General features: G+C 45.2%; 1 protein-coding gene across 4 annotated transcripts in view; it reads left to right on the top strand.

The window, feature by feature from the left end:
- The window catches only part of LOC110491386 (metastasis-associated protein MTA3), a 33,389-nt gene extending 10,864 nt beyond the window's left edge, over positions 1–22,525 (top strand). Inside the window, exons 5-20 of one of the 4 annotated variants that reach the window (XM_036946172.2) lie at positions 1,067–1,130; positions 1,257–1,374; positions 1,507–1,609; positions 1,707–1,806; positions 1,918–2,106; positions 12,788–12,862; positions 13,025–13,083; positions 13,246–13,364; positions 13,527–13,684; positions 13,832–14,054; positions 17,799–17,891; positions 18,039–18,200; positions 18,292–18,320; positions 18,623–18,750; positions 19,430–19,457; positions 21,509–22,525. In XM_036946172.2, coding sequence (XP_036802067.1) covers positions 1,067–1,130; positions 1,257–1,374; positions 1,507–1,609; positions 1,707–1,806; positions 1,918–2,106; positions 12,788–12,862; positions 13,025–13,083; positions 13,246–13,364; positions 13,527–13,684; positions 13,832–14,054; positions 17,799–17,891; positions 18,039–18,200; positions 18,292–18,320; positions 18,623–18,750; positions 19,430–19,457; positions 21,509–21,568 — 1,708 coding nt within the window. In that variant the 3' untranslated portion in view covers positions 21,569–22,525. Of the gene's footprint in view, positions 1–1,066; positions 1,131–1,256; positions 1,375–1,506; positions 1,610–1,706; positions 1,807–1,917; positions 2,107–12,787; positions 12,863–13,024; positions 13,084–13,245; positions 13,365–13,526; positions 13,685–13,831; positions 14,055–17,798; positions 17,892–18,038; positions 18,201–18,291; positions 18,321–18,619; positions 18,751–19,429; positions 19,458–21,508 lie in introns of all 4 variants that reach the window. The other 3 variants (XM_036946171.2, XM_036946169.2, XM_036946170.2) reach the window with 3 other exon arrangements.
- Positions 22,526–25,445: the final 2,920 nt, after the last annotated feature.

Raw genomic sequence — 25,445 nt, 5'->3', positions numbered from 1 at the left:
ACTCCTCAGTAAAAGGCACATGACAGCCCGCTTGGAGTTTGCCAAAAGGCACCTAAAGACTCTCAGACCATGAGAAGATTAGCTGGTCTGATGAAACCAAGATTGAACTCTTTGCCATGAATGCTAAGCGTCACGTCTGGAGGAAACCTGGGACCATCCCTACGGTGAAGCATGGTGGTAGCTGGATCATGCTGTGGGGATGTGTTTCAGTGGCAGGGACTGGGAGACTAGTCAGGATCGAGGGAAAGATGAACGGAACAAAGTACAGAGAGATCCATGATGAAAACCTTCTCCATAGCGTTCAGGATCGTAGAGTGGGATGCAGGTTCACCTTCCAACAGAACAATAACCCTATGCACACAGCCAAGACAATGCAGGAGTGGACAGGTCTCTGAATGTCCTTGAGTGGCCCAGCCAGAGCCCGGACTTGACCCCGATCGACCATCTCTGGAGAGACATGAAAATAACAACACCTGACAGCTTGAGAGGATCTGCAGAGAAGAATGGGAGAAACTTACCAAATGCAGGTGTGCCAAGCTTGTAGTGTCATACCCAAGAAGACTGGCTGTAATCGCTACCAAAAATGCTTCAACAAAGTACTGAGTCAGTCTGAATACTGATTTCTGTTTTAATTTCATTTTTATTAAATATAAATTGACAAATTGATAACCAGTTTTTTCTTTGTCATTATGGGGCATTGTGTGTAGATTGATTGCGAAGAAAAACTATTTAATCAATTTTAGAATAATGCTGTAACTTAACAAAATGTGGAAAATGTCAAGGGGTCTGAATACTTTCTGAATGCACCGTATCAGTGGAGGCTGCTGAGGGGAGGACGGCTCACAATAATGCCTGGAACTGATCATTTTATTTTCATGACTGTCTTCATCCATAACCGTCGGTGACACAGTTATACAGTCATTGTGCCAGCCCACACACACACACACACACACACACAATCCCCCCTGCTGTAACAGGCAGTACCCCAGGATGCACACTCACCCAGCCATTAAACCGTGTACCACAGACAACAGTGCTCATCCCCCCCCCCGTCTCTCTCTTTTAGGGGGAAGTGTAGTGTGGCATTGTTGAATGAGACGGAAGCTGTTCTCTCCTACCTGGACAAAGAGGTAAGAGGGGTTGTGTGTAGGTGTTGGTAGGTTCACACCTGCCAATAAAATGCCTCCCATACCATTCTCATGTGTCAGCTTTGTGTGTGTGTGTGTATGTGTTGTAAAAATATGTGTTTTCCATAGGATATGTTCTTCTACTCGCTGGTCTACGACCCTACCCAGAAGACACTGTTGGCTGATAAAGGAGAGATCAGAGTGGGACCACGCTTTCAGGCTGACGTACCTGACATGCTACAGGAGGGTAGGCACACACACACACACACACACACACACACACACACACACACACACACACACACACACACACACACACACACACACACACACACACACAACCCCCCCACCCCCATTGACTGACTGTATCTCTTCGTAGGTGACTCAGATGAACGTGACCAATCAAAGCTAGAAGAGAAGCTATGGGATCCTGACTGTCCTCTCTCCAGCAAACAGATAGACCAGTTCCTGGTGGTGGCACGGTACGACCTTTAACCTCTAATCCCTGACCTCTTGGTTCGTTTTCCGTACCGAAGACCCTTGATCTCTAGCCCTGACATTAAAACTGTGTGCTTGTAGGGCGGTGGGGACGTTTGCCAGGGCGCTGGACTGTAGCAGTTCGGTCAGACAGCCCAGTCTACATGCGAGTGCAGCCGCCGCCTCACGAGACATCACACTGGTGATAGACACACACACACACACACGTTTGTATTGTCCCGAGTTTGACTGTTTGTCTAAGGATGTAACCTTCTCTAACTTTCTATCTGCCTGCGTGTGTCCCCGTGTGTAGTTCCACGCGATGGACACGCTGCATCGTCATGGTTACGACCTGTCCAGTGCGTTGAGTGTGTTGGTGCCGTCCGGTGGGCCGGTGCTGTGTCGGGATGAGATGGAGGAGTGGAGCGCCTCGGAGGCAGCCATGTTTGAAGAGGCTCTGGAAAAATATGGAAAGGACTTCAACGACATAAGACAAGACTTCGTAAGTCACAGTCGCAGTGTGTGTGTGTACATTGTTTTTAATGTCACGTGCACATGTACAGTGAAATGCCTTGATTGCTTGCTCATTCCCAACAGTGCAGTAACCAATACCAGTAGTACTATAAAATACTAAAGTATGATAGAACAAAAACACACGAGAAAGTAAGAAGCTATATACAGGGTCAGTTCCAATACCTTATTTACAGAGTGAATGGATACTGGAGGGATGGAGGTAGATATGTATAGGGGTCAGGGGACAGGGATAGTGGAGTGATATAGGTATATGTATAGGGGGAAGGTGACAGGGATACTGGAGTGATGGAGGTAGATATGTATAGGGGTTAGGGGACAGGGATAGTGGAGGGATGGAGGTAGATATGTATAGGGGTCAGGGGACAGGGATAGTGGAGTGATATAGGTATATGTATAGGGGGAAGGTGACAGGGATACTGGAGTGATGGAGGTAGATTTGTATAGGGGACAGGGATACTGGAGGGATGGAGGTAGATATGTATAGGGGTCAGGGGACAGGGATAGTGGAGTGATATAGGTATATGTATAGGGGGAAGGTGACAGGGATACTGGAGTGATGGAGGTAGATATGTATAGGGGTCAGGGGACAGGGATACTGGAGTGATGGAGGTAGATATGTATAGGGGTTAGGGGACAGGGATAGTGGAGTGATGGAGGTAGATATGTATAGGGGTTAGGGGACAGGGATACTGGAGGGATGGAGGTAGATATGTATAGGGGTCAGGGGACAGGGATAGTGGAGTGATATAGGTATATGTATAGGGGGAAGGTGACAGGGATACTGGAGTGATGGAGGTAGATATGTATAGGGGTTAGGGGACAGGGATAGTGGAGTGATGGAGGTAGATATGTATAGGGGTTAGGGGACAGGGATACTGGAGGGATGGAGGTAGATATGTATAGGGGTCAGGGGACAGGGATAGTGGAGTGATATAGGTATATGTATAGGGGGAAGGTGACAGGGATACTGGAGTGATGGAGGTAGATATGTATAGGGGTCAGGGGACAGGGATACTGGAGTGATGGAGGTAGATATGTATAGGGGTTAGGGGACAGGGATAGTGGAGGGATGGAGGTAGATATGTATAGGGGTCAGGGGACAGGGATAGTGGAGTGATATAGGTATATGTATAGGGGGAAGGTGACAGGGATACTGGAGTGATGGAGGTAGATATGTATAGGGGTCAGGGGACAGGGATACTGGAGTGATGGAGGTAGATATGTATAGGGGGAAGGAGACAGGGATACTGGAGTGATGGAGGTAGATTTGTATAGGGGACAGGGATACTGGAGTGATGAGGTAGATATGTATAGGGGTCAGGGGACAGGGATAGTGGAGTGATGGAGGTAGATATGTATAGGGGTCAGGGGACAGGGATACTGGAGTGATGGAGGTAGATATGTATAGGGGTCAGGGGACAGGGATACTGGAGTGATGGAGGTAGATATGTATAGGGGTCAGGGGACAGGGATACTGGAGTGATGGAGGTAGATATGTATAGGGGTTAGGGGACAGGGATAGTGGAGTGATGGAGGTAGATATGTATAGGGGTTAGGGGACAGGGATAGTGGAGTGATGGAGGTAGATATGTATAGGGGTTAGGGGACAGGGATAGTGGAGTGATGGAGGTAGATATGTATAGGGGTTAGGGGACAGGGATAGTGGAGTGATGGAGAGAAAAATAAATACAATCAAGGGTGAACTCACATAGTCCATGTAGCCATTCTGTTAGCTATTTAGCAGTCTTACGGCTTGGGTATAGAAGCTGTTCAGGATCCTGTTGGTGTCAGACTTGTTGCTCTGGTACTGCCGTGCGGAAACAGAGAGAATAGTCTATGGCTTGGGTGGCTGGAGTCTTTTCCGGGCTTTCCTTTCACATCGCCTGGTATAGAGTTCCTGGATGGCAGGGAGCTCGGCCCCAGTGGTGTACTGGGCTGTCTGCACCACCCTCTGCTGTAGAACCTTTTGAGGATTAGAGGGCCCATGCCAGATCTTTTCAACCTCCTGAGGGTCTTCACGACTGTTTGTGTGTATGTGTTCCATTTGAAGTCCTTAGTGCAGGGTTTCCCAAACTCGATCCTCGGGACCCCAAGCAGTGTTTTGGTTTCTGACCTAGCGCTACACATATGATTCAAATCAACTATTCAATAAATGTTTGATCTTTTTAATCAACCGTGTAGTGTTAGGGCAAAACACTAAATGTGCTCCCCTTGGGGTCCCGAGGACCGAGTTTGGGAAACGCTGCCTTAGTGATTTGGACACAGAGGAACTTGAAGCTTATTGACCCGCTCCACTGCAGTCCCGTTGATGTGGATAGGGGGCGTGCTTGCTCCCCGTTTCCTGTAGTCGATGATCAGATATTATGTCTTGCTGACGTTGAGGGAGACGTTGATGTATTGGCACCACACTTTATTTTTTAAATCCTTATTTTACCAGGTAAGTTGACTGAGAATACATTCTCATTTTACAGCAACAACCTGGGGTATAGTTAAAGGGTAGAGAAGGGGGGACAAATGAGCCAATTGGAAGCTGGGGATGATTCGGTGGCCATGATGGTATTAGAGCCAGATTGGGATTTTTTTTTGGGACACTGGGGTTAACACCCCCACTCTTACGATATGTACACACTGCCAGGTCACTGACCTTCCTGTAGGCTGTCTCATCGTCGCCGGTGATCAGGCCTACCACCGTCGTGTCGTCAGCAGACTTGATGTTGATGTTTGAGTCGTGCATGGCCATGCAGTCGTGGGTGAACAGGGACTACCGGAGGGGACTAAGCACACACCCCTGTGGGGCCCATGTGTTGAGGGTCAGTGTGGCAGAGGTAGGGTTGCACATTTTGGGGAATATTCAGAGGTGGAAACTTTCCATGGGAATTAACGGGAATATATGGGATTTAACGGAAATACATGCAAATTAATATTAATACCATTTAAATGTATTTTGCATAGGATATATTTACCATATCATTTGGAGACCTAAACATTGTCACGGCCGTGGAATGAAGAGGACCAAAGCGCAGCGAGCGTACATATTCCTTTTATTTAGGATGACGCCGACAAAAACAATAAACAATACAAAACAACCGTGAAGCTTAAGGGCCATGTGCCAAAAACAAAGAACTTCCCACACTGAAAGGAGGGAAAGGGCTTACCTAAGTATGGTTCCCAATCAGAGACAACGATAGACAGCTGTCCCTGATTGAGAACCATACCTGGCCAAACCATAGAAATACAAAATCATAGAAAAACAAAACATAGAATGCCCACCCCACATCACACCCTGACCTTGAAGCTTATTGACCCGCTCCAAATAGAGAAATAAAACGGCTCTCTAAGGTCAGGGCGTGACAAACATAAACCTTTTACCTCATCATAAAATTATAAAATCCTTCCAATAGAAATTTTTAAAACGATTTAGTTACGAATTGAACTTTAATTAAATGAGTTGACTCTTCATATGGGAGGATTTCACTGAACAACAAAAGAAAGGGAATATTGAATGATCCCCAATGATCCATCGCATCCCCCAAAAATGTTTTCAACCACAATGTGGCTGATGAGATATGTTGGCACGACTGCCATATTGCATCTCCATTCCAAAGCCCTTGCTTGGAAGTGTACTTCACCAGACTGCCAAGTACTTGGTAATCCAAGATGGCATAGCAGTGGGATGTTTCAATTGTCTTGTCCCGTCCCTTGTACAGTTGAAGTTGAAAGTTTACATACACCTTAGCCAAATACATTTAACCTGTTTTTCACAATTCCTGACATAAAATCCTGGTAAAAGTTCCCTGTCTGTCTTAGGTCAGTTAGGATCACCACTTAATTTTAAGAATGTGAAATGTTAGAATAATAGTAGAGAGAACGATTCATTTCAGCTTTCATCACATTCCCAGTGGGTCAGAAGTTTACATGCTCTAAATTAGTATTTGGTAGCATTGCCTTTAAATTGTTTAACTTGGGTCAAACCTTTCGGGTAGCCTTCCACAAGCTTCCCACAACAAGTTTTGAATTTTGGCCCATCCCTCCTGACAGAGCTGGTGTAACTGAGTCAGGTTTGTAGGCCTCCTTGCTCGCACACGCCTTTTCAGTTCTGCCCACAAATTTCTATAGGATTGAGGTCAGGGCTTTATGATGGCCACTCCAATACCTTGACTCTGTTGTCCTTAAGCCATTTTGTCAAAACTTTGGAAGTATGCTTGGGGTCATTGTCCATTTGGAAAACCCATTTGTGACCAAGCTTTAACTTCCTGACTGATGTCTTGAGATGTTGCTTCAATATATCCATATAATTTTCCTACCTCATGAAGCCATCTATTTTGTGAAGTGCACCAGTCCCTCCTGCAGCAAAGCACCCCCACAACATGATGCTGCCACCCCCGTGCTTCACGGTTGGGATGGTGTTCTTCGGCTTGCAAGCATCCCCCTTTTTCCTCCATACACAACGATGGTCATTATGGTCAAACAGTTCTATTTTTGTTTCATCAGACCAGAGGACATTTCTCCAAAAAGTAAAATGTTTGTCCCCATGTGCAGTTGCAAACCGTAGTCTGTCTTTTTTATGGCGGTTTTGGAGCAGTGGCTTCTTCCTTCCTGAGCGGCCTTTCAGGTTATGTGGATATAGATACTTTTGTTCCTGTTTCCGCCAGCATCTTCACAAGGTCCTTTGCTGTTGTTCTGGGATTGATTTGCACTTTTTGCACCAAAGTATGTTCATCTCTAGGAGACAGAACGCATCTCCTTCCTGAGCGGTATGACGGCTGCATGGTCTCATGGTGTTTATACTTGCGTACTATTGTTTGTACAGATGAACGTTTGGAAATTGCTCCCAAGGATGAACCATACTTGTGGAGGTCTACAATTTTGGTGCCTTGTGGAGGGTTTGGCTGATTTCTTTAGAAATTCCCATGATGTCAAGCAAAGAGGCACTGAGTTAGAAGGTATGCCTTGAAATACATCCACAGGTACACCTCCAATTGCCTCAAATTATGTCAATTAGCCTATCAGAAGCTTCTAAAGCCATGACATAATTTTCTGGAATTTTCCGAGCTGTTTAAAGGCACAGTCAACTTGGTGTATGCAAACTTCTTACCCACTGGAATTGTGATACAATGAGTTATAAGTTAAATAATCTGTCTGTAAACAATTGTTGGAAAAATGACTTGTGTCATGCACAAAGTAGATGTCCTAACCGACTTGCCAAAACTATAGTTTGTTAACAACAATACATTTTTGGAGTGGTTGAAAAACAAGTTTTAATGAATCCAACCTAAGTGTATGTAAACTTCTGACTTCAACTGTATATATAATTTCTTTCTTCGTATATATTTTTTTATTTAAAAAAATTCGATCTACGGACTGAACATACTCTCCTGCAACCTGCCTCACCCAATGCTATATGGATCTGCTATTTTTATATACTTTAGAACCGTAACCCCGTTCAAGCTAGTCAGCTAGTAGTCAGTTAGCCACTGCTAGTTAGCCATCACCGTTAACTGGGACATCTGCCAGCTTCAGCCAGGTCAAGTCCTGCCAACCTGCACAGCGCAACATCAACCCAGAGCATATCGGACTGCTTTCCTCCACCATATCTCCAGATTCCTACCGCAAGCTCTGAACCTTTACTCCGGATCATTGCAGTTAGCTAGCTATTATCCGAGTGGCTACTCCTGGCTAACTTCTCTGTCCCGAAGCAAGCACCAGTTAGCCTGGAGCTAGCCTCGAATCTATGCCCATCTCCCGGCTAGCCGAATAGATCTATCAAGAATTCCTGGGCTTCAATACCTCTTTTGCCAATTGGCCTGGACACTTTGCTGCCGACAGGGAGCCCTGCCGATCCATCATGACTGGTCTGCCGGCGTAACCGTCCGAGGGGGTTTCAACAGGCCCACCCCGTTGCGACGTCCCCGAGGCCCATCTGCTAGCCTGCTGCTAGCCCCGGCCTGCTAGCTGTCTGAATCTCCGTGCCTCCAGCTCGCCGAGCTACTCACTGGACCCTATGATTACTCGGCTACACATGCCTCTCCCTAATGTCAATATGCCTTGTCTATTGCTGTTTTGGTTAGTAATCTTTGTCTTATTTCACTGTAGAGCCTCCAGTCCTGCTCAATATGCCTGTTGTTCCACCTCCCACACATGCGGTGACCACACCTGGCTTAAATGGTGCTTCTAGAGAACACCTCTGTCATCGTCACTCAATGCCTAGGCTTACCTCCACTGTACTCACATCCTACCATACCCTTGTCTGTACATTATGCCTTGAATCTATCCTTCCATGCCCAGAAACCTGCCCCCTTTATTCTCTGTTCCGAACGCACTAGACGACCAGTTCTTTTAGCCTTCCAAATCAAAATCAAATGTATTTATATAGCACATCAGCTGATATCTCAAAGTGCTGTACAGAAACCCAGCCTAAAACCCAAAACAGCAAGCAATGCAGGTGTTGAAGCATGTTGGCTAGGAAAAACTCCCTAGAAAGGCCAAAACCTAGGAAGAAACCTAGAGAGGAACCAGGATATGAGGGGTGGCCAGTCCTCTTCTTGCTGTGCCGGGTGAAGATTATAACAGAACATGGCCAAGATGTTCAAATGTTCATAAATGACCAGCATGGTCAAATAATAGGTCTGGGACAGGTAGCACGACCGGTGAACAGGTCAGGATTCCATAGCCGCGGCCAGTTGAAACGGGAGTAGCAGCACGGCCAGGTGGCCTGGGGACAGCAAGGAGTCATCATGCCAGGTAGTCCTGAGGCATGGTCCTAGGGCTCAGGTCCTCAGAGAAAGAGAGAATTAGAGAGAGCATACTTAAATTCACACAGGACACCGGATAAGACAGGAGAAGTACTCCAGATATAACAAACTGACCCTAGCCCCTCGACGCATAAGCTACTGCAGCATAAATACTGGAGGCTGAGACAGGAGGGGTCAGGAGACAATGTGGCCCCATCCGATGATACCCCCGGACAGGGCCAAACAGGAAGGATATAACCCCACCCACTTTGCCAAAGCACAGCCCCCACACCACTAGAGGGATATCTTCAACCACCAACTTACCATCCTGAGACAAGGCCGAGTATAGCCCACAAAGATCTCTGCCACGGCACAACCCAAGGGGTGGGCGCCAACCCAGACAGGAAGATCACATCAGTGACTCAGCCCACTCAAGTGACGCACCCCTCCTAGGGACGGCATGAAAGAGCACCAGTAAGCCAGTGACTCAGCCCCTGTAATAGGGTTAGAGGCAGAGAATCCCAGTGGAAAGAGGGGAACCGGCCAGGCAGAGACAGCAAGGGCGGTTCGTTGCTCCAGAGCCTTTCCGTTCACCTTCACACTCCTGGTCCAGACTACACTCAATCATATGACCCACTGAAGAGATGAGTCTTCAGTAAAGACTTAAAGGTTGAGACCGAGTCTGCGTCTCTTTTATTGGTAGGCAGACCATTCCATAAAAATTGAGCTCTATAGGAGAAAGCCCTGCCTCCAGCTGTTTGCTTAGAAATTCTAGGGACAATTAGGAGGCCTGCGTCTTGTGACTGTAGCGTACGTGTAGGTATGTACGGCAGGACCAAATCAGAGAGATACAGTGCCTTGCGAAAGTATTCGGCCCCCTTGAACTTTGCGACCTTTTGCCACATTTCCGGCTTCAAACATAAAGATAGAAAACTGTCTTTTTTTGTGAAGAATCAACAACAAGTGGGACACAATCATGAAGTGGAACGACATTTATTGGATATTTCAAACTTTTTTAACAAATCAAAAACTGAAAAATTGGCGTGCAAAATTATTCAGCCCCCTTAAGTTAATACTTTGTAGCGCCACCTTTTGCTGCGATTACAGCTGTAAGTCGCTTGGGGTATGTCTCTATCAGTTTTGCACATCGAGAGACTGAATTTTTTTCTCCATTCCTCCTTGCAAAACAGCTCGAGCTCAATGAGGTTGGATGGAGAGCATTTGTGAACAACAGTTTTCAGTTCTTTCCACAGATTCTCGATTGGATTCAGGTCTGGACTTTGACTTGGCCATTCTAACACCTGGATATATTTATTTTTTAACCATTCCATTGTAGATTTTGCTTTATGTTTTGGATCATTGTCTTGTTGGAAGACAAATCTCCGTCCCAGTCTCAGGTCTTTTGCAGACTCCATCAGGTTCTTCCAGATGGAAGAATTCCAGATTCTTCTTCTCATTCTTCCAGAATGGTCCTATATTTGGCTCCATCCATCTTCCCATCAATTTTAACCATCTTCCCTGTCCCTGCTGAAGAAAAGCAGGCCCAAACCATGATGCTGCCACCACCATGTTTGACAGTGGGGATGGTGTGTTCAGCTGTGTTGCTTTTACGCCAAACATAACGTTTTGCATTGTTGCCAAAAGTTCAATTTTGGTTTCATCTGACCAGAGCACCTTCTTCCACATGTTTGGTGTGTCTCCCAGGTGGCTTGTGGCAAACTTTAAACTACACTTTTTATGGATATCTTTAAGAAATGGCTTTCTTCTTGCCACTCTTCCATAAAGGCCAGATTTGTGCAATTTACGACTGATTGTTGTCCTATGGACAGAGTCTCCCACCTCAGCTGTAGATTTCTGCAGTTCATCCAGAGTGATCATGGGCCTCTTGGCTGCATCTCTGATCAGTCTTCTCCTTGTATGAGCTGAAAGTTTAGAGGGACGGCCAGGTCTTGGTAGATTTGCAGTGGTCTGATACTACTTCCATTTAAATATTAATGCATGCACAGTGCTCCTTGGGATGTATAAAGCTTGGGAAATCTTTTTGTATCCAAATCCGGCTTTAAACTTCTTCACAACAGTATCTCGGACCTGCCTGGTGTGTTCCTTGTTCTTCATGATGCTCTCTGCGCTTTTAACGGACCTCTGAGACTATCACAGTGCAGGTGCATTTAGACGGAGACTTGATTACACACAGGTGGATTGTATTTATCATCATTAGTCATTTAGGTCAACATTGGATCATTCAGAGATCCTCACTGAACTTCTGGAGAGAGTTTGCTGCACTGAAAGTAAAGGGGCTGAATAATTTTGCACGCCCAATTTTTCAGTTTTTGATTTGTTAAAAAAGTTTGAAATATCCAATAAATATCGTTCCACTTCATGATTGTGTCCCACTTGTTGTTGATTCTTCACAAAAAAATACAGTTTTATATCTTTATGTTTGAAGCCTGAAATGTGGCAAAAGGTCGCAAAGTTCAAGGGGGCCGAATACTTTCGCAAGGCACTGTAGGTAGGAGCAAGCCCATGTAATGCTTTGTAGGTTAGCAGTAAAACCTTGAAATCAGCCCTTGCCTTGACAGGAAGCCAGTGTAGGGAAGCTAGCACTGGAGTAATATGATATTTGTTTTTGGTTCTAGTCAGGATTCTAGCAGCCGTATTTAGCACTAACTAAAGTTTATTAGCATTAGCATTGCAGTAGTCTAACCTAGAAGTAACAAAAGCATGGATAAATTTTTCTGCATCATTTTTGGACAGAAAGCTTCAGATTTTTGCAATGTTACGTAGATGGAAAAAAGCTGTCCTTGAAACAGTCTTGATATGTTCGTCAAAAGAAAGATCAGGGTCCAGAGTAACGCCGAGGTCCTTCACAGTTTTATTTGAGACGATTGTACAACCATTAAGATTAATTGTCAGATTCAACAGAATATCTTTTTGTTTCTTGGGACCCAGAACAAGCATCTCTGTTTTGTCCGAGTTTAAAAGTAGAAAGTTTGCAGCCATCCACTTCCTTATGTCTGAAACACAGGCTTCTAGCGAGGGCAATTTTGGGGCTTCACCATGTTTCATTGAAATGTACAGCTGTGTGTCATCCGCATGGTTTTCTGCTTGTTTATAGCCTCGTACAGTTTGTTAAGTGCCTGCTTCTTTTTCTTGTCCTGAGCTGGAATATATGTGTGCGTGTATATATGTGTATATATATACAGCAGTCACAATAACAGCTGAAAACTCTTGGGAGATAAAAGGTTGACATTTGACCATCAGGTATTCCAAGACGGGTGAACAATGGGTCGAGAGTTCAGCACACCATTTGTTGTTGATGAAGAGGAATACCCCTCCCCCTCTTAACTTCCCTGAATCCAATGTCCTGTCTGCTCAGTGAATGGGGAATACTTTGATTTGGATAGCCACAGGGGATTATCTTGTCCGAAAGCCACGTTTCAGAAAAGCAGAGAATATTGCAGTTTCTAGAGTCCTGTTGGTAGAAAATCTGCGATCGGAGAACACCCATCTTATTATTAAGAGACTAGCTCCCCTCTCCTGCTTCTTTGTCGCCGGCATTTCCTCTTGGATAGCCGGGAAAATTGGGTCAGAATTATACAACGAGCAGATGAGTCTAAGTTGATGCCGGAATTAGGTTAGTAACTGCCGATCTGATGTTCAAACGTTCTTGTCAGTCATTTTGTGCAAAAAAAAAGTACGGATAAATGCTAAAATAATCACTAAATAGCAAAGTTGGGTTGGAGCTCGCAAGATGGCAGCCATACAGTATGGCGCCATCTTATTTGTGTGTGTGTTTGCGTCTGAGTAGGTTTCAGAATAACCCTGGTCGGCCTGCTCATCAATATCCATGAGGGATCTGACACAGACATAAAAAAACATATACGTTAATACTATCTCTCTCTTTTTCCTTCTCTTTAGCTACCGTGGAAGTCTCTGACCAGTATAATAGAGTATTATTACATGTGGAAGACAACAGACCGATACGTACAGCAGGTCAGTCTCTGTATCTCTAACCCACTCCTGCTAGCTAGCTAGCAAACCTAGCTAACCTAGCTAACCTAGCTGTTAGCCACACCGCAGCATCCAGTGCCAAACAGTCCTCTGGTCTTATTGGCTAGTAGTCTAACCCTCCTCTCTGTCTTTCTCTTTGAGCAGAAGAGACTGAAGGCAGCAGAAGCAGAAAGCAAACTGAAGCAGGTTTACATCCCCACATAGTAAGTGTGTGTGTGTGTGTGTGTGTTTTATTGATTGAGTGTCTGTCTAAGTGTTTGTGTGTGAGTGTTGGTGCACAATCATGTCCATAGACAGTGTGTCTTCAGCATTAGAGGATTCATGTTGAAGAGTTGTTGTGTATCTACCTCCCTCTTGTTTCGCAGCAATAAGCCCAACCCTAACCAGATCTCAGTGACCAATGGGAAGATGGCGACGGTGAATGGGGCGGGGCCTGGAGCCTACCATGCAGCGGGGGGAGGACGAGCCTGCGAGAGCTGCTACTGTAAGTAGTCCTTCATCCATCCAGCTCTCCATCCCTCACCTTAAACACTCAGAGTGTTTAAGAGGATGACTTATCGATCAACTGTTAGATATTGATAATGTTTATTGATTATGCTTTGATGAGGTGTATGAGTCCTAACATGCAGAATGTGTGTGTGTACAGCGACGCAATCAGCCCAGTGGTATTCGTGGGGGCCACCCAACATGCAGTGTCGCCTGTGTGTGTCGTGCTGGATGTACTGGAAGAAGTACGGTGGCCTTAAGATGCCAAGCAGAGCGGAGGGGCCCGAGGAGAAGACCCCACCCAGCCCTGTGCCCAACGTAAGACCTCACCTTTAACTACTGTACCCCAGGGGCTTATTCTGCTGAATCAATGTTACTGAACATTCTGATAAATATATAATGTAGGACAGTTGTTTTTCTCCGTCATACAGAACAGGTACTCATGTTGGCACTCTCTCCCTCTAGGAGCCTCGGTCGCGTGGCCACGGCCCCCGCCAGTCCAGTCACATGGTGCCGGTGCGAAACAGCGGCAGCCCCAAGTCCTCCACGAAGACAAAGCAGGCCTTCCTGCTGCAGGCAACCCGCCTCACCAAGCTGGCACGCCACATGTGCCGCGACATCATCAGACTGCGACGCGCTGCGCGGCGCCCCTTTGTGCCCATTAACTGTGGCGCCATAAAGGCTGCGTGTAAGAGCTCCTTCAATTCCTAACTTCTGCCTCCACACACACACACACACACACACACACGGACACACACACACCGCCCCCTCCTTCACCTTGACGCCCCCCTTTCACCCCCTCTCCTCCCACCCTCTGTCTGTTTCTCTCTCTGTTTTTGTTATATTGTATTATATTATTATTCTGTTTTTTGTATTTCCCCCCGTTTCCAATAAAGACTGGCGGTCCTCATGACTTTTGAGTTTCACCATCTGTTCATCCGTCTGTCTAGGTCTGTTTTTGGTTCGTTTTTGTCGATATCAACTGAACAGCCGTTAGAGCCGTTTGAAATCCATACGTGCACACACTCATCTCCAAACATTTCTCAGAACGGGTCCTTTTGTACACATGCATGCCCTGCACACAAGTCCTACACATGCTCACCCATGCACAAACACACATAATGGAAGCTCTCCCTATTCTCCGGGCCAGAGTAGATGATAGTTGCAGAATGTCAGCGTATATTTGCTAAGGTTAGTTAGAAGTGGAGGAGACATATTTTACTAAGAGAAGCTCTATTTTGCACAGCACAGTGCATGTTACATTGATGAGCCTTGGTGTGCTTTTTCTGCAAGGAATTGTGTGTATGAGAGACGAGTGGTCGGCGTGATTGATTTGAGATAAGTTTCATTAGAGCTCATCTGATGACAAGGAGGGAGGGAGGAATGTAAATGGGTGAGTTCAGGCAGTAGTGTCTTTATGAAAATGACCACAGCCTTCTATTCTCAGCTTTTCTTTGAGTTTTTAAGCTCGTTTTTTTTTATTTCCTGTTTCTGTCTTGCCAAGCCGACCCCCACACATGCTCCCATTCCGTCCTGTAAGCCACTCTCACATGCCCATATCAGGATGTTCCTCTGTTCCAGTCATATGGACTCACTTCTATTGCTCTCTATTTCTCCTACCTTGTATTTATCTCTGTCTCTTGCTCTTCATCTCTCCCATTCCCTCTCTTCGTCTCTTCCTCTCTCCATTCTTCTCATCTTTCTCCGTCTCGCTCTCTTCCTCTCTCCATCCCTCTCTCTGTGAATGTGACAGTGGTAACTGTAATAAAGTCACAGCTGAAACCATCCTCTCTGAGTCCTTGTGCTTCATTTGTCTGTGTACCTGTCATCACGCCACCACACTCACCGATTGGTCAGAGGACCAGACAAGCCCCGCCCCTACTGCAGCATGGACTCCACCCTTCTCTGCCTGCTTCCATCACACCCCAGTCACACCCTCACCGTGTGCATGTTGTAAGGGTTACGCTTATAAATTTAGTGTGTGAGCTCTGCTGCTACATCTACCCATAACCACCTCCTACAGTAAGTCATCTAACATTGCTGCTACATCTACCCATAACCACCTCCTACAGTAAGTCATCTAACACTGCTGTTACATCTACCCTTAACCACCTCATACAGTAAGTAATCTAACACACTGCTGCTACATCTACCCACAACCACCTCATACAGTAAGTCATCTAACTGCTGCTACATCTACCCATAACCACCTCATACAGTAAGTCATCTAACTGCTGCTACATCTACTCATAACTACCTCATACAGTAAGTAATCTAACACTGCTGCTACATCTACCCATAACCACCTCATACAGTAAGTCGTCTAACTGCTGCTACATCTACCCATAACTACCTCATACAGTAAGTAATCTAACACTGCTGCTACATCTACCCATAACCACCTCATACAGTAAGTCGTCTAACTGCTGCTACATCTACCCATAACCACCTCATACAGTAAGTAATCTAACACACTGCTCTTACATCTACCCATAACCACCTCATACAGTAAGTCATCTAACTGCTGCTACATCTACCCATAACCACCTCATACAGTAAGTCATCTAACTGCTGCTACATCTACCGATAACCACCTCATACAGTAAGTCATCTAACACACTGCTGTTACATCTACCCATAACTACCTCATACAGTAAGTCATCTAACTGCTGCTACATCTACCCATAACCACCTCATACAGTAAGTCATCTAACTGCTGCTACATCTACCGATAACCACCTCATACAGTAAGTCATCTAACACACTGCTGTTACATCTACCCATAACTACCTCCTACAGTAAGTAATCTAACACACTGCTGCTACATCTACCCATAACCACCTCATACAGTAAGTCATCTAACTGCTGCTACATCTACCCATAACCACCTCATACAGTAAGTCATCTAACTGCTGCTACATCTACCCACAACCACCTCATACAGTAAGTCATCTAACTGCTGCTACATCTACCGATAACCACCTCATACAGTAAGTCATCTAACACACTGCTGTTACATCTACCCATAACTACCTCATACAGTAAGTCATCTAACTGCTGCTACATCTACCCATAACCACCTCATACAGTAAGTCATCTAACACTGCTGCTACATCTACCCATAACCACCTCATACAGTAAGTCATCTAACTGCTGCTACATCTACCCATAACCACCTCACACAGTAAGTCATCTAACACTGCTGCTACATCTACCCATAACCACCTCATACAGTAAGTCATCTAACTGCTGCTACATCTACCCATAACCACCTCACACAGTAAGTCATCTAACACACTGCTGTTACATCTACCCATAACTACCTCATACAGTAAGTCATCTAACTGCTGCTACATCTACCCATAACCACCTCATACAGTAAGTCATCTAAAACTGCTGCTACATCTACCCATAACCACCTCATACAGTAAGTCATCTAACTGCTGCTACATCTACCCATAACCACCTCACACAGTAAGTCATCTAACACTGCTGTTACATCTACCCATAACCACCTCATACAGTAAGTCATCTAACACTGCTCTTACATCTACCCATAACCACCTCATACAGTAAGTTATCTAACACACTGCTGCTACATCTACCCACAACCACCTCATACAGTAAGTCGTCTAACTGCTGCTACATCTACCCATAACCACCTCATACAGTAAGTCATCTAACACACTGCTGCTACATCTACCCATAACCACCTCATACAGTAAGTTATCTAACACACTGCTGCTACATCTACCCATAACCACCTCCTACAGTAAGTCATCTAACACACTGCTGCTACATCTACCCATAACCACCTCATACAGTAAGTTATCTAACACACTGCTGCTACATCTACCCATAACCACCTCATACAGTAAGTCATCTAACTGCTGCTACATCTACCCATAACCACCTCATACAGTAAGTCATCTAACTGCTGCTACATCTACCCATAACCACCTCATACAGTAAGTCGTCTAACTGCTGCTACATCTACCCATAACCACCTCATACAGTAGGTCATCTAACTGCTGCTACATCTACCCATAACCACCTCATACAGTAAGTCATCTAACTGCTGCTACATCTACCCATAACCACCTCCTACAGTAAGTCATCTAACACAGTGTTTCACTTTCAAACTGCTTTCAACTCATACTGCAGGTATTTACAGTTTTATTAGCAGTTACTATTAGTTGGTAACAGTTAGTTTCAGAGCTTTCAGATACATTCTGCATTAGAGGTTCACCAATTCAAAACAACTACACAGCATGCCACAGGCACCAGTAGATGAAGCAATGTTCATATCTTTTCTCTGTCTGAAACATTCTCCGTATTCTTGACTGAATGACATAGTACAGCTGCTTTGTCTGTCACTGGCGCTGTTTGGTGATTGGTCAGTAGTAGAGCTGCTGTGTGGTGATTGGTCTAGATATGTTGCGGCTGTCGGAGGGGCAAGTCGGGCGACCGCCCAGAATCCGGACCACCCAGAGGAGCACCCTGACCAGCGTCCTGCAGTTCCTGGGTAACACACGCAATGCCTAAACAATGGAGCAAATACGTGTTTGTATGACATAAGAGTAGTCTCCAAGGAATGACATTCTCTTATGACAACAAATAGAAAAAAACTGAGTAATATGGGTGGTCAAACATGTGATGCTATGTGTTCCAGAGTCCCGCCCCGCGATACACGCCCCCCGTTCTCACCGAACCCTTGGCCTGCAAGCCCCTCCCCCTCGCCGCCTCCTCTCTTCTCTCCCTCACGGTCCCCATGGCCTTCTGGGTAAACGCAGCTTCCACCACCACACCAGAGCCGAGCCAGAGAAACGCCCAGGTACACACACACACACACACTTGCACACACACCTACAATCACACACACTCCAACTAATCTCTATCATGTTGTCTCCTGTGTCCTTCTGTAGAAAACCCAGGCCAGACAACGGTACCAGTGGTGAGTAACAGTTTATTTTACTAAACACAGGACTTTAAATGTGGTGTTCCTGCCTGACAACATTGTAGACGCATGATAGATCTCAAATCGCCAGGATAGGTGTTTAACATGTCAGCTGACCACATCACAATATACCAATCTGCCCGTAGACCAACCATAGACTTCAAATACAGACATTTAAGGTTGACTCTACAATATTACATCATTAAGCATGGCAGTTTTTTTTATTGGATAATCATGAGGTGCTCGTATTTGATTTTCTCGTTCTGGAGTAATTGTTTGTGATTGGCTCTTCCCAGCAGAACGGCCGTAGCAGTGGAGGCGGGGGGACCAGGGGCAGTGCTAGGGGCGGAGTCATGATTAGGAAGAGACGCCCAAACTTGATCGATGCCCCCGATGACAGCTTCTTCTTTGTCTCCCGGGAGACCAGGTAGGGGTGGCCTTTGATTGGCAACTGGCTTGATGATGCGTGAGACCGTCTTGCGTGTGATTGGAGAGTGATGGCTTATTATGCTTGTGACTGACAGCTGACTGGGCTGAAGCAGCTGTGTCCTAACAAGCTTCGACAACCCTGACTCACCAAGCACAGAAATAGAATTCTAGAGATCAGCGTGTAGAAATGTAATTAATAAGCAGATCACTGCTGTGGGTTGAGATTCATCAGGAGTTGAGTGAGCAAACTGGGCCAATTAGTCTTTAGATATAGTTTTGCTATGCAACAACTTGCTAGGGTAAGGGTTAGTTGAACATATTTTATAGGGGACTAACAAGGAGACAACTGCAGGGTTGTAAACAGGATTGAGACTGAGGCCACTGTCAAGCTGATGAATGGGACTCCACAGGTAACCAAATAATCTCATCTCATACAAAACACACTCACATGATGTAATGACTCTTAATGTGCACAACACCTGGGTCTGTATTCAATAAGTGTCTCAGAGTAGAAGTGCTGATCCAGGATCAGTTCCATAAAATCCTGCTCTATCACTCCTGCTCTGAGACGCTTTTGGGAATACAGACCCTGACCCCTGACCTCTTGTGCCCTGTTGCATCGTGGGTCGGCGTGTGCTTCCCTTCCTGTCAGTGACTGGCTGCTTGTCTCATTTCAGTGCTGCAGCCCTTACACAACTGTTCACGGTAAGCCCCCCCACCCCGCACACACACACACACACACACACACACACACACACACACACACACACACACACACACACATGCACACACACACATGACCTGGGTTACCTGTGGAGTCTGTTTTCTCACTTGTGCAGCGTACAGTCCAGTCAACTTGATAATGCACTCACACACAAACATACACACACTCACTGTGTCCATGAACCATTGCCACCCGCATCACCCCCCGGCTTCCCGGGATGAAGGGTTATTTCAGACTAACTGTCTGAGATTGACCAGGTTTCAGTGGAAATATCATTACTGCATTACTGGAGCATCCACTTACATCCGTGTGTGTGTGTGTGTGTGTGTGTGTGTGTGTGTGTGTGTCAGGAGACTTCATCTTCCCAGAATCACAGGAATAGAATATGCTAATGTGTCTCATCTGTTTGGCTGACTGACACTAACGACAGATGATGTAGATGCTCTATTCTTTATTAGAACCAATCAGAGCTCAGATAGAGGTCAGGCTGGTGGTGTGTGACCATAGCTGTGAGAAGTAGGGGTGCACCCCCTGAAAAAGAAAAAATACATACAAATAATAATAAATACCAATTTTCCCCAAGTAAATATTTTCACAAAATGAGTGCAATGAGCCTTTAATAGTGCTGTATTAGCAGACCTACAGTGTCTGTAGTGCGGGCAAAATAATCTACAAATATTAAAACGCAGCACCCCAAAACTACTTCCCACGGCTGTGTGTGTGTGTGTGTGTGTGTGTGTGTGTGTGTGTGTGTGTGTGTGTGTGTGTGTGTTTCTTAGCAGGTAGAGATTAGTGTCCATGAATAATGTTCCGACCTATACGCATGCACAGGTAGAAGCATAGGTTGGGCTAGGCGGGAAATGGACTGGTAAAAATCTGTCCCGAGCCTTATGCGTTAGGGCCCTGGCGTAAACATCCCCGCCGGACGCAAAATTGGTAGCTAGCTAGATGGAGCTCGCGGATAATGTTTTCAATTAGTGTATTTCTCAAGTGAGTAGTTTGCGCCATGACAGCTAACCATAGTGTTACAAGCTTACAACCACTATAATTAGCCTAGCTATCTGCGTCGGGCCTTGGGTCCGCCTCTGTCATGTTACCGAGATCATTTTTGAGCACAATTCCTGCTCACATTTTAAGCCCGCCCAAAAAAATATTCCTTTTCGAAGTAACCGAGAAAATCCACCATGTTCCACAGACCTCGTGCTGTTTCCCTGGTCTGGGACTTCCGAGACTATGAAATAATACATTCAGCAAAAGGTCCTTTCACACTCATACATTTCCCATGACTCTGTGACTGGTCCTGCCCCACTAGATGGAGTGATCAATATTACAGATTATATCACACAGAGAAGCTCTATTACAGTCATCACTCTTTATAATAAACACTCAGTCATTCACAGGACAGCCCTCAGGACCCATCTCTCTCTCTCTCTCCATCTCCCTCTCTCTCTTTTCTTGATGCGGTAAAACACAATGGCCTAAACAACACAATATGCACGTACACGCCACATGAGGCTGCTGAGGGCAGGACGGCTCACAGTAACGGCTGGAACGGAGCAAATGGAATGGCATCAAGCACAATGAAACCATGTGACGTATTTGAGCACCATTCCACTCATTCCGCTCTAGCCATTACCACAAGCCCATCCACCCCAATTAAAGTGCCACCAACCTCCTGTGGTACACTCTCACACACAGTGTCTATATTAGCCTGCACTAATTCAATCCCAGCGTTGTACTGGAGGTAATTGATATGTTTTTCTGTTCAGAGAAATGATAAACAACCCTAAGTGAGTGAGTGAGTGAGTGAGTGAGTGAGTGAGTGAGTGAGTGACTGAGTGAGTGAGTGAGTGACTGAGTGAGTGAGAGTGTGTGAGAGATGCTGCTGCAGTAATCGACTCCCTCGAACAACAGCCCTTTACTTCATTTCTCTCTCTGTCTATCCCAATGTGTTAACAGTGTTCTAATGTTCTGTTGAGTTCCCCTCTGATGTCATGTCCAGTCCACCTGATGTCGTGTCCTGTCTCTCCAGGAGGGTCAGGCGGCTGCTGTCTCGGTCCCAGCTGAGGCGCGCCTGTCGACAGCCCTGTGAGCAGATCACCCTGCGCAGGGCATCCCAGGCACCACCACAGGGGCCGCTCCTCGCCCTTCCACACCCCCACCCCAGCCTCCGGATGAGGGGACCCATTGTCATCCACGACTGACCCCTGACCCTATCTCCCTCCCATACCTGTCCCCTGCCTATGCTCAGCTCGACATGCAAGACCCTAATCCTAGTTTCACCCAGCCCCCGCCCTCCCCAACGCCCCAAAATGTTTAAAAAACAGTGAACCTCTGAACTCTTCGGAATCTGACCCTTCACCTCGGCAGGAAGGGATGTGCTTCGTTGCCGTGGAGACAGACATAAAGGGGTTCCCACCTGTACAGATCCAACTCCCCTGGGACAGAAAACCAGTGAGTGTGTGACCTTGATTATGTTTTTTCTTCTTCAGTACCTACTGCATGTCAGTGACTGGTGGTTGTGAGCAATCCTCGGTTTGTCAGAGAGGTCAAACCTGATATCAACTAACCAGATCGGCTGGATTTACAGGGATGGTTTGATCACAAACTAGATGGTTAAAGGGATCGGATCACTAACTAGATAACTGCCTCATTATGTATCCTACAGTTCCACGACACTCTTAACTTCTGAGTCAACAACATAGAAATACGCTCATTGTATATTACTATACCGATTGCAACTCTGTACAGTCTAGACATTATATTTTATGCTCTACCTAGCACTGCTATAGGCAGAACACTTCCTCTCTTCTCAACGGAACCTGGGACTTTCATGACAGATCTAATCTGATTTGGTATCCTATTCCCTGTGTAGGGCACAACTTTTGGCCAGAGCCATCTAGTGCCCAAGGGAATAAGGGGCTATTTAGGACGCCCCCTGCTGTAGCATGCCACTGAGGTCAAGCCTCCTGATGTGTTTATGTTGGTGTTCATGAATGTCACGTGTTGAAATATGAAATATGCGGATTAAAAACAACACAGTTTCCTCTACTTGTCTCCTCATCTTCTCTCCGTATCTCCTTGTGTCCTTTCCTTCAGAGGGCCCGAAGCTTGAATTAATTCAACACTCCTAGTCCCAGGGATCAGTATGTGTGTGCGTGCATATGTGTGTGTGTGTGTGACTGTTTGTTATGTTGGATGGGGGCTGGGTTTTCAGGTTTGGGTATTTTATATCGGAATGACGTTGTAAATATCCCATGGAAACACAATAATAAACACGAACCAGAGAAGACTGAAGACTCTGCTCAGAGCACTAATCACACGCTGAAGATTACAGCACACAGCAGGGATGTGTCTGTGTGTGTTTGCGATTTGAAAGCACAACAAGTATAGGTGTGTGTCTGTTTGTATGAGAAAGATATAACTAATATTTCTGTGTGTTTATGCTTGGGTTGTTTGGGTGAGACCATAACATAAAACAAATACACCACCTCCCCCTCCCCCTCCCATTGATTTATGTGTTATTTCATGCAGGGTGATTTCTCATATTATGCCTCCCAGCCTTCAACACAGATTTAATGGCAGACTGTTCCAGTCTCATTCTCACACATAAAGAAACTCCATACCGATATCCAGTGAATGATACTACACAATACGGGACACAGACCGTGGGCATACAATACAAGGCCTATTGTTAACAGAGGCATTTCAATAAGAACCCCTCAACCACAGACGAAATGGGATATGAGAATCATCTTTGCCCCAGCATACTGGGAAATGAACAGTAGCCTAATACACAAAATGCACCCTGTCTCTACAGTGTGCTTAGTGGGTGGTAGGGCTGATCCATCAAGCCCCACGGTGGTGCACCATCGGTCCCTGTCATTACAGAGGACATTAGGTATTTAGAAAGAAAGAGCAAACATATTATTAGAAAATCGTTTTTAGCTTTTAATCCCCATTAACCTCTTCTCTTTTCTGAACCAGCATTCTCTATTCTGTATACTCCTCTTGGTAACGTTTTTCTCTCCCTTGTTGCTCGCCTCTGCAGTAAGTTCACTACATACGTCCCAGTCAGTCAGACATGTCGATACAATTAGCTGCAAGCGACCAAGTTGTTAGAAATAGGAAAAAAGGTAGAAAAGGAAAAATGACAGAAAACGTCGACATTTCCCCAAGGCTAGGCAATAGATAGTGGGCGGATCTAACGCCCTCACCTGGAGCCGAGCGTTTTTAACGGTGCTCGGTTACCGAACCGCAGAGAAGAAGTTGTTAAAAGACTTAAAGTACACGCTACAGCGGTGTATCATCTGCACTTTTGCATACCAGTATTTCTACCTACATATCTATCACGCCAGTGTTAATTGCTAAATTGTAATTACTTCGCCTCTATGGCCTATTCTTTTGCTTACCTCCTCACTACATTTGCACACACTGTATACCGATTTGTCTATTGTGTTATTGATTGTACGTTTGTTTATTCCATGTGTAACTCTGTGTTGTTGTTTTTGTCGCACTGCTTTGCTTTATCTTGGCCAGGTCGCAGTTGTAAATGAGAACTGGCCTACCTGGTTAAATAAATGAGTAAAATTAAAAATTGATGCTGCAGTATTCGGCGTACCTGCAACTGGACTTTCCCGTACTGAAAACGACTGTACTATGTTGCAAATACTGGAGTTTCAAAACGGCTCTCTTTATTTGTAAGGGTTAATTCAATTTGTAAGTGCTCATCTCATCTGTAGAATACACAACTTCTGCTCTGACTGATCTATTGCTTGTACTAATTTTACAACCCAAAAGGGATGAAGGCTGAAGTTTTGGGTCTGTCCGTGTTTAAATCATAGACATTAATACCAAATACCTCTTCAACTGCTGCTCAACAGCACACCCTACTTGTAAACAGGAGAGAAAACGATGAACATTTTCTGCTTATATTAGGATTGTTGCAACTGAGAGTTGTAGATGGTCTCTCTACCGGTTGGAAATATATTACTTTAAGGTAAAAAGGAAACATTGATTTACTGCTGCGGAAGTTAGGGATTTTTTCCCATTGTGAATAAATAATTCTGTCGTAATGAAAGTATAACTTGCCTAGTTAAATGAAGGTTAAATAAATAAAAAGAAAAAAAAGAAACGCGTGTTTCATAATCATAACAATGCAAACCTGTTCTTCTCCACCAGAGGGCAGCACATCGCTACCCCCCCACACCTGCTCATTCAAGGGGTTTTCTTTATTTGTACTATTTTCTACAGTGTAGAATAATAGGGAAGACATCAAAACTATGAAATAACACATATGGAATCATGTAGTAACCAAAAAAAGTGTTAACAAATCAAAATATATGTTATATTTGACTTTCTTCCAAGTAGCCACCCTTTGCCTTGATGACAGCTTTGCACAATATTGGCATGTCTTCACTATTAATTCAACAATGTAGAAAATAGTAAAAAATAAATAAATAATCTTGAATGAGTAGGTGTTCTAAAACTTTTGCCTGGTACTGTACTTACATACATAAATGCATACGGTGCCATCAGAAAGTATTCATACCCCTCGACTTGTTCCACATTTTGTTACGTTACAGCCTTACTCTAAAATGGATTACATAAAACCTTTTCCTCAGCAGTCTACACACAATACCCCATAATGACAAAGCAAAAACTGGTTTTTAGAAATGTTTACAAATATATTAAAGAAAAAAAAGAAATCCCTTATTTACACAAGATTTCAGACCCTTTGCTATGAGACTCGAAATTGAGCTCAGATGCATCTTGTTTCCATTGATCATCTTGAGATGTTTCTAGAACCAAGAAAACACAGGAACGGCTTCTGGACAATGTCCTTGAGTGGCCCAGCCAGAGCCCGAACTTGAACCCGATTGAACATCTCTAGAGAGACCTCAACATAGCTGTGCAGCAACGCTCCCCATCCAACCTGACCGAGCTTGAGAGGATCTGCAGAGTGGGAG

The sequence above is a fragment of the Oncorhynchus mykiss genome, chromosome 16, assembly GCF_057628025.1.
Source record: "Oncorhynchus mykiss isolate SJ-2025 chromosome 16, ASM5762802v1, whole genome shotgun sequence".
In the NCBI taxonomy this organism is placed as follows: Eukaryota; Metazoa; Chordata; class Actinopteri; order Salmoniformes; family Salmonidae; genus Oncorhynchus; species Oncorhynchus mykiss.
Note: the sequence above shows the minus strand (reverse complement) of the source record. Positions and strands in the feature narration are given on the sequence as shown.